General features: G+C 36.4%; 1 protein-coding gene across 3 annotated transcripts in view; it reads right to left on the bottom strand.

The window, feature by feature from the left end:
• LOC106867361 (uncharacterized) overlaps window positions 1-13513 on the bottom strand; it is a 48199-nt gene that overhangs the window by 1147 nt on the left and 33539 nt on the right. For all 3 annotated transcript variants that reach the window (XM_089356292.1, XM_089356291.1, XM_089356293.1), the window contains exons 4-6: window positions 7774-8008; window positions 3050-3151; window positions 1-209 (exon numbers count right to left, since the gene is read on the bottom strand). The exon at window positions 1-209 is cut by the window's left edge and continues 1147 nt beyond it. In XM_089356292.1, the coding sequence (XP_089212418.1) occupies window positions 1-209; window positions 3050-3151; window positions 7774-8008 (546 nt within the window). The remainder of the gene's footprint in view (window positions 210-3049; window positions 3152-7773; window positions 8009-13513) is intronic.

The raw sequence follows: 13513 nt of genomic DNA, 5'->3' as shown, positions 1-13513 counted from the left end.
TGTTCGCTTCTTCTGACTGCTTTTCGTATTTTTCCGTTGTTTCCGACCGCCAGACGTTCCTTCTTTGTCGCCTAGTTTTTCAACACTGGAATCTTTGTCACCTTCAGAGTCACGGCATCGCTCTGTGAGAAAATTCACAGCATCTTCCTCCATACTTTCCGTAGTTTCATTAAGACCATGTTTCACTTTCTTGTGTCTATTGAGATTTCCTGAAGAAAATATAAGAGAAAAAGAAAATACAAAATCAATTATACAAATAACATTCAGGTGCTGAGGAGCATTAAAATACTGAAATTAATCTTAGAATCAAAGTTCTAGCTTCAAGCTCACATCACAAAACACCAGAGCTCACATCACAAACACCAGAGCTCACTTCATTCTTTTCCAACACATAGAGATTAGGGTTCTGTTCATACTTTTCTTACCTATGGATACACATTATATTCTAAAATTAATCTTAGTAACAAAGGGTTAGCTTCAAGCTAACCCCATACATAAAAGATCAGGACTCTCTTTATTCCTCTTCTGATTTACCCATGAATATATTTATCTATTTATTTATTTATGGATTTCAGCCAAATGGCTGTAGTCATGCTGGAGCACCAACGTGACTTTCCGTCTTTATGCTGTGCTCTCTTCACGTTCCTTGCATGGCTCTTCTCCACCTGATATAGTCCAATCAAGAGTATTATATTTTAAAAATAGAAATGCTGATCTTATCAATCTTGAAAGCATAATGTGGCTTGCAACTACTCCTTCAACCAATAAATAATCAAGCCAACAAGGAAGCTTTGATCTGCAATAAATAGTAGTTAAATCTCCTTCAAGCATCATGTTAACCCATATATACCCCTGGTTGTGTTTTTGCAATGCAAAACCTGCTTCTACTTGTTTGAATATGAACTCGCCAGGAAGCATCTGACTGAGCATATGAAATGTTCAGTACGTAGTCGACACCCATAGCTAACAGTTGCATATTGTCCTTCTTTTTCAGATTGTGAAAGCTTACCATAATATTTAATCTAACTACAGTGAATTTTTTTATGTTCATATATGGGTTAATGTCTTAAAAAAAGTGAATGATATATTCCATAATTTAGTTCTACATTCATTAAAAAACAAAACAGAAAAAATGGTGGAATGATCATAGCTGAAATGATTTTGATTATCTCTGCTTGATCAAACCACAACCAAGAATCAATGAATAATCTATAAGATTACAGTTAAATTCCAAATTTGATGGTATGAAAGAAAATATGTTAGATACATCCCAATTTCAACAGTGTATATTCAGGAGAAACAGAGGTTTTGGTGGATCGATAAAGAAATTAATTCAGATCTTCAGAGAATTAGAGTCACGAAAGTTTAAAATGGAACACCAGGCTCCTACCATCATTTTACACTGCTTCAACAAAACTAGCAGCTGAGATCTATGGAGGATCATTACGTCAGTAATAAATGCAGGCACTAGTTCTATTTCTGGCAGAATCTCGCTCTCTCTTCCTCTTGAAAGCTCTTGCTATCGGCACAGTTGTTGCTGTTATTGCTTAGTGGTACTTCGCTTAGTGGTACTTCGTCCATCTTTACATTCTGAGCTCAAATTCTGCCAAGGTTAACTTTGCCTTTCAACCTTTAATGGCTTGATAAAATAAGTACCAGTTGGGCACTATGGTTGGTGTAATTGACTTATTTCCTGCTCTAAACTTGCTGGCCTTGTGCCAAAATTTGAAATCGTTATCATTATTATTATTATTATTATTATTAGTCAGTTGGGTAACCATTTTACCAATTAACTAATTGATTGTTTGATTAATTGTTCAGTCAATCAATCAGTCAGTTTGTTTCAATACAAGTTTGCATCACAAATCTTACAAACCAAATACAAAAACAAAATAACTGTTGATTTATTTAGCAAAAGACGTTTCTTGCTATAGAGATTATATAAATTGCAACTGATGATATGTAGCAAGTGGTGACATATATAATGATGATGGATGTGACAACGTCCTAAATTCCCCCAGAACAGGATTAGCTCATAAGATTTTCTCCACAGTATAAGTGACTAATCTACTTCGGCAACTGCAAGTGTGATAAACTTATCTCCCTTAGATCAATAAACTTAAGTTACCTCCCTTGCTAACAGACGTTTAGAAATTTGCTATCTATTAACTGATAAATTTTCACAAAGATAATGAAAACTGTAAAAATGCAAAAACAAGGTCTGTTATAGAGCTATCATCTATACCTCATTATTTCTTAGTGGAATGGTCTCAACTCTTCAAAGCTTGCAACCAGAACCACATCTCTACTTAAACCCATATTCTCTGTCCTTTTCTTGTCCCTAAACTCTGCATTAATCATCACATGCGGTTCTTCCTTGCAAAGATCATTATTCAGGTAACACCAATCTTACTCTCTCTTCAAAACTTAATCAAAATTCTAGTAAATTTTCCTGGATACAAACTATCTTCTATCAGTAGTTGTTTGGTAGAGACAAAGTGGTTAAATTGATAAGGTACTGAACTACCTAATCACAGGTCATGAGTTCAAATCCACTGCTAGAATGTCACTTCTTGACAGAATACTGCATAATAATGTATCATTTTCCTGCTGGTCTGTCCCAGATAATATTCATGTAAGTTCTGGTATCTTCAGCGAGCTAACTGAATTAGTGATACCAGAACTTACATGAATATTATCTGGAACTGACCAGCAGGAAAATTTATGCCATAAAACCAACCAGTGCTCAGCACTGATCCTTAAAAACTGCTCATGACTTAGTAGTCTTATCTTTTTTTTTTTTTAAGAATCTATACTTTAAATATTTGAAATATGTGACGAAAAATTACAAGAATTTTCCTTCAGTTTTATCTAGCAAAACTTTTATTCCTGTTGTACAGAAATGTATGAATAGCTTCTGAGACATTTAGAGACGTCCAAATCTATACAGCAGTGATTACATTGAAATTTTTTTTTTTAGAGTAATTACAAAATATTAACAAACGTTTACAAAATTTAGAAAAAAAAACTCAAAGAATAAAAGACGTACCTTTGAGTGTAAAGGAACTCCCACAGAAACATACGAACGGCTTGGAGTTATTATGCATGTGCATGTGACCCTGAAGGTTATGGAGTCGACCAAACTCTTTAGCTGAAATAGATATACAACAGAAAGTAAGAACATGAAGGATTAAGATAGAACTGTCCTGGACATAAACAGCTAAGTCAACCAAAATTATTATAATTGCATTTCCCTCTATCCCTGTCTCTGTATATCTACCACTCATATCTCACGCTCTGATGAACTTATTTACCCAACCATACCACTTCTGTTATATTCACCTCCCTGTAATTTCAGAATACACACTGATACCTTCTTCGTTACCATCTTCTCTCTTTTGCCAACTGAGGTAGCCATTTATCTTCCCTGCAGCAAGACCCCTGTTTCTTATCCCTCTAATCTATCATCACCTGGCATAAAGCCACTTCCTTCAATACTACACACACACACACACACACACACACACACCTTCAGTTGAAGGAGCTTTTCTTGCAAGTTATTTGGTGACCTTACTAGTGACAGTGCCATCTCAAAAGCATCCAGTACACTCAGTAAGGTGATCAGCATTAGAAAGGGCATCCAACCACAGAAACTATGCCAAAACAGACACTGGAGCATAATCCAGTCCCTGGCTCACTAGCACCTGTCAAACCATCAAACTCATGCTAGCATGGAAAACAAACATTAAATTATTATCATTATTATTATTATTATATTATTATTATTATTATTATTATTATTATAGTAGACATCACACAGTATACAATACCATAAGGTTGTTGATTGGGTGGTATTGAACCCATATTATTATTATTATTATTATTATTATTATTATTATTATTATAGTAGACATCACACAGTATACAATACCATAAGGTTGTTGATTGGGTGGTATTGAACCCATATTATTATTATTATTATTATTATTATTATTATTGTTCTAAAGGTAATGAGCTAGTAGAATCATTAGCATGCCAGACAAAATACATAATGGTATTTCGTCCATCTTTATATGCTCAGTTCAAACTCTGCCAAGGTTGATTTTTGCCTTTCGTCCTTTCGAGGTCAATAAAATAAGTACCAAAATGCATACTGAGGTCAATGTAATCTCTCCTCCAAAATTCCAAGCCTTGTGCCTATAGTAGAAAGGATTATTATTATTATCACCATCATCATCATCATCATCATTGTGATAACGAGCATGAAGATGTGCATCATCACCGATTGAGGAGTGCTTATTCTTTATCTACTTGTAGAGAAACAGATATGTAATTCTGAGAGGTCATGTAGTTTAAGTTTAATACACTGTAAACCCATTAAGCCATGTTCAAATTACATTGTAAGTGCTACATATTATTGCTGCTATTCAGAACATATTATCTACTTCAGTATAATATGCCTAGTATACATTTTCCCAATTTTTTTTTATCACAGTGCAGTACCAAATTCATTTGAGTATTGTCCCAGCTAAACAAGGTCACTTATCTCTGGAAGCCTTATTCAACTTCATTGGAGAATTGTTATTTTGCTATTGGCCTAATAACAATTCCACTAGAGTTTGGTACATGCTTGACCTTGTCATCAGTAGTATTGTAACCACAGTGCTTTTCACTGTTGTCATAATTAAGATATGTATGTGACGGTCTGTCTCGTGAATTCCATTATTTTGGGACCCTCTGTCGGTATGTCAATTGAACTGTTGTCTCGCTATGACATTCAAAACCTTTCCACCGATTGTATTCATGACCACATCAACCTATATACAAGGATATTACAGTCTTAACGGCTGTGATGACATCACTGGCAGGAGTTTTCTGGTAATACTGCATGAATTTAAATAATCTTTGTGTTATTATGATACAACATTTTCATCGACATAACAATCCCCCCCCCCAGCGCCAGTTATTGAAACAAGCATTACTGATAAATAAATGTGACACCTATATATTTATTCTTTTGTTGTGTGTGTGTGTGTGTGTGTGTGTGTGTGTGTGTGTGTGTGTGTGTGTGTGTGTGGGTGTGTGTGTGTGGTTACTACTAGTGTGAATCATACTTTTTCATATAGGCGCAGGAGTGGCTGTGTGGTAAGTAGCTTGCTTACCAACCACATGGTTCCGGGTTCAGTTCCACTGCATGGCATCTTGGGCAAGTGTCTTCTACTATAGCCTCGGGCCGACCAAAGCCTTGTGAGTGGATTTGGTAGACGGAAACTGAAAGAAGCCTGTCGTATATATGTATATATGTATGTATGTGTTTGTGTGTCTCTGTTTGTCCCCCCAACATCACTTGACAACTGATGCTGGTGTGTTTATGTCCCCGTAACTTAGCGGTTCGGCAAAAGAGACTGATAGAATAAGTACTAGGCTTCTAAAGAATAAGTCCTGGGGTCGATTTGCTCAACTAAAGGCAGTGCTCCAGCATGGCCACAGTCAAAAGACTGAAACAAGTAAAAGAGTAAAAGAGTATGTGTGTGTGTGTGTGTGTGTGTGTGTGTGTGGTGTGTGCGTGTGTGTCTGATTATCATCATCATCTAATGTCCACGTTCCGAGCTGGCATGGCAGGATCTGCTGGGTCCAAGGACTGCATCAGACTCTAGCATCTGCTTTGGCAGGATTTCTACAGACTGGATGTCTTTCCTAATGCCAACCATTTTACTGGGTGCCTTTTTTGTGCCACTAGCACTAGCAAGGTCACCATGCAGCCAGCAAATCCAAATCCACAAGATCCAAGGAGAAAGGGGGCATCTCTTTAGGCTAGGAGACGTGAGTTAAATTATGAGTGAAGAGAGTGGGGCAAAGCAGGTTCCTGTTAAAGGGGGACCTATGTGATTACCCCCATTTAGGAGAGAGAGTGAAAATAAATCAGTAAAAGCTGCATATAGATAAATAGTAGCATCCAGGTGGTACCTCAAGGTACAAAGTGAGTAGAAGTGGGGACAGAGAAGCTGTGAGTGTGCAAGAGTTGGGGGTCTGCAAGAGTGTATGACAGTAATAGGGGAAAGAGACAGAGGAAATGGGAGAAGGAGAAATTGGTAAGAGCTGTATAGATTGGGCAGGGTTGAAGGGTGGATGGAGAAAATGGATATGGGTGGGGGTGGATGGCTAATGGTGCATGAGATGAGGAAGGTGGAGGGATGGAAGAAGAGAGTAATGATGACACAGTTGACGGGGAAGAGCACAAGAGAGAGAGAGAGAGGTAGGCTGCAGGAGAGGAGGGAGGGGGAGAGAGAAAAGGAGAGAGAAAGAGAAAGAAAAGGAGAGAGAGAGAGAGAAAAGGATTTAACATCTACTTTCCATGCTGGGTTGGACGGTTTGACATGGAGCTGGCTAGCAGGGAGATGTCCAGACTCCAATTGTCTGTTGTGACCTGGTCTCTATGGCTGGATGCCCTTCCTAACACCAATCACTTAACAGAGTGTGCTGGGTGCTTTTTTATGTGCCACCAGCACAGGTGTGTTTACACAGTACTGGCACAGGTGTGTTAACACAGCACTAGCACTTTCTCCCTTTTTTAATGGTTCATTTGTTTCAAATTATTCAAAATAACGAGAAGACAACATTCTGTAATTTTGTCATTTGAAAAAAAAAATATTGATATAAAACTGATTTCAAATTTTGGCACAACGGCAGCAATTTCAGGAGAGGGGATGAGTCAATTATGCTGACTCCAGTGCTCAACTGGTACTTATTTTATTGACTCTGAAAGAACGAAAGACAAAGTCAACCTCAGTGGAATTTGAATTCAGAACATAAAGACATGAAATGCCACTAAGCATTTTTCCCAGCATAATATGAATATTGATATAATATTGATTCTATCATGAGAGCCAGATAAAATGATGGAAGTGCAATAAGTACACTTAGTTTTTGTTCAATTCCTTTATCGCAATACGGTATGGTCTTCGTGTCAGTAAAGCTAGAGTCATACAAAGTCTTTTACACCTGAAGGACTTTTTCGATTACATAACCAACCTTTCCACATCAAACTCCTGGCCTTGTTAATTACAATGGATCACATGACAATTGTAATCGGCCACATGACATAGCTAATAATAAAAATTTGTATCACTACAACAAAACAAATGTTTGCTCTGTACTCAAACAATAAATACCATTCACAGTTGAATGTTGAATGCCTGACATGAGAAAAGATATTTAACTCTGGAAATAAATATGACAACACATTAGGCAAACACAACATTTATCAAAGCTACTCCACCCAAAGTTACTTTAAGAAAACAATTGCAAAATGAAAAAGAAACACTCACACATCCCATAAATCTTTACATTCAGATCTTAATTGAATTCTCCAACATCAAACTCAGCAAGTTTCTTCTATGTATTAATCTAAATCATTGGTTCTCAACCATTATTTGCCTGTGGCCCTTTTGATTTCAATTTTACTCAGACTGACCTCCCCCTAGCCATTTGAAGCTTTTAAAAAGTCCCATTATATTTTTATAATTAAATATTACTAGAAATTGTATTTAAAAAATTGTTAAAATATTTTGTGTATTGCAGAAATATAGTAATTTATTACAGGTAAATTTTAACAACTAAATCTTACATGGACCCTCAAGGGTTATAAGGATCCTCGATGAGAACCTCTGATCTAACTGCTCTAGTTATGTTACGTACATTTGCTGCAGTGAGAAATAGAATGTTTCTAGTTTGTAGTATACTAAACAGAACATAAAACATAAAAATACTTACAGCAGAGATTGCAACGGTAAGGTTTTGAATCAGCATGGACAACCATGTGGGCTTTGAGGGTTTGTGGTTGTGTGAACGTTTTGGAACATGTAAAACAGCGGAAAGCTCTCTCGGCATTATGGATAAGTAAATGCCGTTGCATATTGGCCTTCTGATTAAATGCTCGGCGACAAATTGGACATATAAATGGTTGTAGGCCAGTATGAGTAAATTGGTGAGCTTTTAAATGATGCTCCTACAAGAAACAGGTTTATCAAAATTAATATCAATATTTAGATATAAATGCATGTACATAAAATTCATTTACAACACAATAGAATACCATATTTATTCATGCTTACATTACACCTCTAATTTTATGTTAAATCTTGAAACAATTTTTTTTTTTCGTTCATAGTTTTAGCTTTGCCATGTGTACCAGTCTTGACCCCAGTTTTTCCAGTTAAAATCAAGTAAGAAATCGTGTGACTTATACATGAGTAAATATGGTAATATTTAACCTTAAATAACAATTCTAATGAAAATTTAAATGACAGTGAGAAAATTGGCAAAAACTGTTGAAAGAAATTAAAATGCAGAAAAAAATATCAAACATGGAATTTAAGATTTATATATTATTCCAAAAGAATTATTCTTGAAAAAAATAAATACTAAAATTGTTGGCAATTTTACATCAATAACCTCATAAAGTAATGTAAGTGAAGTAATAATTTTCATCTTGAAATATGTGTTAAGTTTGAGTGGAATAGAGCAAGCCAGAGGGACAGTAGTCAGCTAAAAACAGTTCAATAGGGTGACCAGTATCTGATGGCAGTTAACAAGTTTAAATAAGTAGATTTCATTATATATATATATATATGTGTCCTGTCAGAAATATTTGCGTGTCCTATAAATCTAAGATAAATATTTTCAAATCATTTGTATGGTGGCCATTTTGAATTAGTCTGACTTATTTCAGCACAAACAGGTATTGCTGCCTATATAAACACTATATGGAGACAGGGGAACTATAGTTGTTTGACATATTATTATTGCTCAAGTTTATTAATGTTGGACCATTAAATAAAAGCTTCCTCATTCATATTTGCTTCTGAAACAATGAGTCAGAAGTTTGTTATTCTTTCAGTGAAGCTACCAAAACATGGCTAATTGCTTTCATTTTCCTTATTTTCAAAATCTAATCTGTTACAAAATGTATAGGATTTCTACAAGAGTATCATTAACCAGCTAGAGGAAATGTCCTCTTGGGGTTAAAAAATCGTAGTAATGTCCATTCATACAGAACAGCCAGGTTGAAGTGGTGACAAACATTACTTGCCAGTATAGTCACTACATTCATCTCTTACAGAGATTTTATAACTAGCTGCTTTGCTTGTTGCAAGATCAGCAACTGAATGTCGCTTGATTTTCTATATATTGCAAACTGGAGTGAACTACTGCCATCTATACCAGACTCGTTTTTTGAAGAATTTGAAGCAAGATTTTTGTGCAAAGCCACCATCGTTGGGTGGAAGTGAAAAATGGAAGAAAAGAAGAGTTCCGCGGAAGCTACTGGAGGTCGAGATACCATAGACCCACGTGTGCTGAAGCCGAAGAGGATGGAGTGGAATGAAGTGAAAATAGCCAAATATGGCATGATAAAAAAAGAAGGGTCAAACATAAAAATGACCCTGCCAGAGAAGGAAAAAAGAAAATTGGAAAGCAGGACGGTGATATTCAGTATGCCAGTGGCACATAAAAAACACCGTTCGAGCATTGGACCTCATGAGGCAATGACAGGTGATCAAGACCCTTGGCGCTATAGTGTACTGGTGTTGACCTGACAAACCAAGCAAAACCATAGTCATGGCACGTGAAAAACACCCACTACACTCTCAGAGCGGATGGCATTAGGAAAGGCATCCAGTTGTAGAAACCTTGCCAAATCAGATTGGAACCTGGTGCAACCCCCTTCCTCCCCAGTTTTCAGTCAAACTGTCCAACATGGAAAACAAACATTAAACGATGATGATGATGATGATAATGATGATGATGATGATGATTACAGGGTGTACCAAGTATTTTTTATGTGGCATCAGCACCAGTGCTTTTCACATGGCACCAGCATGAATGCCTTTTACATGGTGCCAGCATAGGTACTTTTTACATGGTGCTACTCGTATTAACAATTTTTCAGTCGATATCTAATTTCATTTAAAATCAACACAATAACAGCACCTTGAGCGGGATAGTATTGAAAAAAAAAGATTTAAGTGACTTGTGAAAAGAAACACAACCAAACTCAAAACCAAATGAACCCAAATACCAGTTTGTTCAATAAATCTCTGTTATTTATGTCAATGAAACACTTCTAACAAGATACCCTGGAGTTATTATTATAATCTTACACAACTTATTCGTGTTCCAGACTGTCTCAAGTGCATGTCAAGTGATTTTGCCAAAAACAAAGTTATTACCAAAAGCAGTGATCAGAGAATACAAAAAAAAGCTATGAAGCTATTATATCCCAGTCTCCTCCTCCTCCTCATCATCATCATCATCATCACCACCACCACTATTGTTTTAATGCTCATTGAGAATTTGTTGAGGTAGATTTTCTACAGCTGGATGCCACCCTTCTTGTCACCAAACCTCACCTTTGTCTAAGAAAGGTAATATTTCCCCCATCACCAGACATGTTTTTCCGCAGGAGATGGAATACAAAGGACACCGCTTGCATGGCAGTGACACTCATTTACAACTACCATGTGCAATGTCATGAAGACAGTAACACAAACACACACACACACACACATACACACACATATATACATTTCTCTATTATTCTTAAACAAGAATAATATATTTGTACTCTACAAAAGTATAGAGTTACCTGTCAGATTAGTGTAAAATAGTTTTTATTAGAACTGAACATAAAAGCAAATATTAATATATGAATGTATGTATGTGTGGATGGATGGATGGATGGATGGATATTGAAAAGGATCAGAGATCCTTCTTGAGCCAAAGGTTAGGGTTAGGGAGTGTGAAGGACAAAGAGGGAGTGAGAGGGACAAGGAGGGAGTGAGAAGGACAAGGAGGGAGTAAGGGCGGTTTCCCAAATTCTGTGGCATACATATACATATATATATATATATACAATTAAACCTTGGGAGAGGCATTATGCCGGTAATAATACCCTGGAGTTATTATTATAATCTTACACAACTTATTCGTGTTCCAGACTGTCTCAAGTGCATGTCAAGTGATTTTGCCAAAAACAAAGTTATTACCAAAAGCAGTGATCAGAGAATACAAAAAAAAGCTATGAAGCTATTATATCCCAGTCTCCTCCTCCTCCTCCTCCTCCTCATCATCATCATCACGACCACCACTATTGTTTTAATGCTCATTGAGAATTTGTTGAGGTAGATTATATATATTCCCATTCTGGATGGAATCAAACAACAGACTATCACAGGAATACTTATTTTTGCTAGCTGGAGCAACCTGAAATGAAGTGTTTTGCTCAAGAACACACAACGCGTCACCTGGTCCAGGAATCAAAACCACAATCTTACAATCACAAGGGCAACACCCCTAAACACTAAGCCACACACCTTCACATACACACACACACACACATATTTATCCCTTTACTCCTTTACTAGATCCAGTCGTTGGACTACGGTCATGCTAGAACACCACCTTGTCATATATAAATAAAAGGACAAGTTTCTTTCAGTTTCTATCTTCCAAATCCACTCATAAGGCCTTTGGTCAGTCTGGAGCAATAGTAAAAGAGATTTGCCCATTGTGCTACACAGTAGGACTGAACCCAAAACAATTTGATTGAGAAGCAAACTTCTTACCACATAGCCTCTGAATATTAATATATCTTATGTAGAAAGACATTAGTAATACTCACTGCAACCTAACAAAAGCAGTTACTAAATGTAATCTAACAATAATATTGTTTAAAATAATCATTCACACAGGCTGAGACATGGCTGCGTGTGCTAGATATAGTTAGTTAACCAGTCGATGAGATTGGATCAACTGATGGAGATTGTGTTTTATTGATTATATTCAATAATAATACATTTTTAACATTAAAAAATACAGCAAAGGAAATTGACAAACAGTGGGATACAGCAGTTGTGATTATGATTCATCATTTTGCTTTACATATTTTCTGTTTGCTCAGGCAACTCAAAAGTTTCAACTACAAACATAAAAAAAGCCAATATCAGACAATAACCATCGATTAGCTCTGAGATTTCAGACATTAGTAAGCTGAAGAAGTATTTCTTTCTAATTTTGGTACAAGGCCAGCCATTTTGAAGAGAGAGAGAAGTCAATGACCCCAGTGCTTAGCTGATATTTGTTCTATTGACTCCAAAAGGATGAAAATCAAAATCAATTCTGATAACATTTGAACTCAGAACATAAAGAGCCAAAAGAAATTCCACCAAGCATTTTGTCCTGTTGAACAACTCTACAATGAACCAACCCTGGAACAATGCACAAAGTGAACTGGAATAATGCGCACAGTGTGCAGTCAAAAAACTACACCAGAGGGGCAGTTTACTTGATGTGATGAAAATGAAAAGTACAGAGATGTAACCATTGCAAGCTGCATCACAGGCAATTCATCTAGGAGCATAGTAACCCCTAAATTAGAAGTGACATGGGGTACAGAGCATGTTTCAATCCGGTCACAGATAATATCTCTAGTTAAGGTGGCTCAATAAAATGTACCCAATTCATGCTGCAAAGGGGACACCTGGTTGATGTCCATCTGGTTGTGAAACTTGGTCAAAAAGAAGGAACACACACATACCTAAAGCTACACACACACACACACACACACACACACACACACACACACACACACAGAGTGAGTCTCTTTCAGTTTCCATCTAACAAATCCACTCACAAGGCTTTGACTGGCCTGGAGCTATAACAGAAGACACTTGCTTGTCCAAGGTGCTGTGCAGTTGGACTGAACCTGAGACCACATGGTTGAAAAGTAAACTTCTTAACCACACAGTCACACCTGCACCTACAACCGCACCGCAATAATATGTATTCATCTAACCCATGCTACTATGCAAAAACAAACATAAAACAAACAAGCAAGCAAACAAGCTAGACATTCAGAGATCAATAAAAAAAATTTCCAATATTTTGGAAGGAAAAGCTATGACAGTATCTACTGTTTTAATATGATGGCAGTAAGAATTAACAGCAGAGACATAAATATGAAAACATTTAAATATCATTAATAGAATTTTTCAATAATATCACCTGATCGTTATTGAACCATTAACGTGTCGCATAGCAATAACTGGCTTTTTTTTTCCTTGTCTACCTGATTCTGAACATTAATTTATTGATGTCTGACAGAGTGTTACCAACAAAGAATTACAAGTATCCGATTGGAGGCAATCAAATAATGAATAGGAGTTTCACAATCAAAGAGAGATAAGAATTTATGAATGCATGATATATTTCAAAGAGAAATATAGCAACTAAAGCAATCTTTCATTGACACACTCTCTGAATTAGTAAATCTCAATGACTATCCAAATACACTCTTTACTCTATTACTTTATCCCTCGCTACTTTTTATCTCCTAGCATAAAGTTACTCCTCCTGGGGTTCATAGTCTTGCAAGCTGCATGGAAACCTCGCTAGTGCTGGTGTCACAAGAAAATCACCCTGTTACCTCTGTGAAATGGTTAGCATTAGGAAGGGT

The sequence above is a fragment of the Octopus bimaculoides genome, chromosome 8, assembly GCF_046866305.1.
Source record: "Octopus bimaculoides isolate indiv1 chromosome 8, ASM4686630v1, whole genome shotgun sequence".
Taxonomy (NCBI): Eukaryota; Metazoa; Mollusca; class Cephalopoda; order Octopoda; family Octopodidae; genus Octopus; species Octopus bimaculoides.
This window is presented reverse-complemented; position numbering and strand designations above follow the sequence as displayed.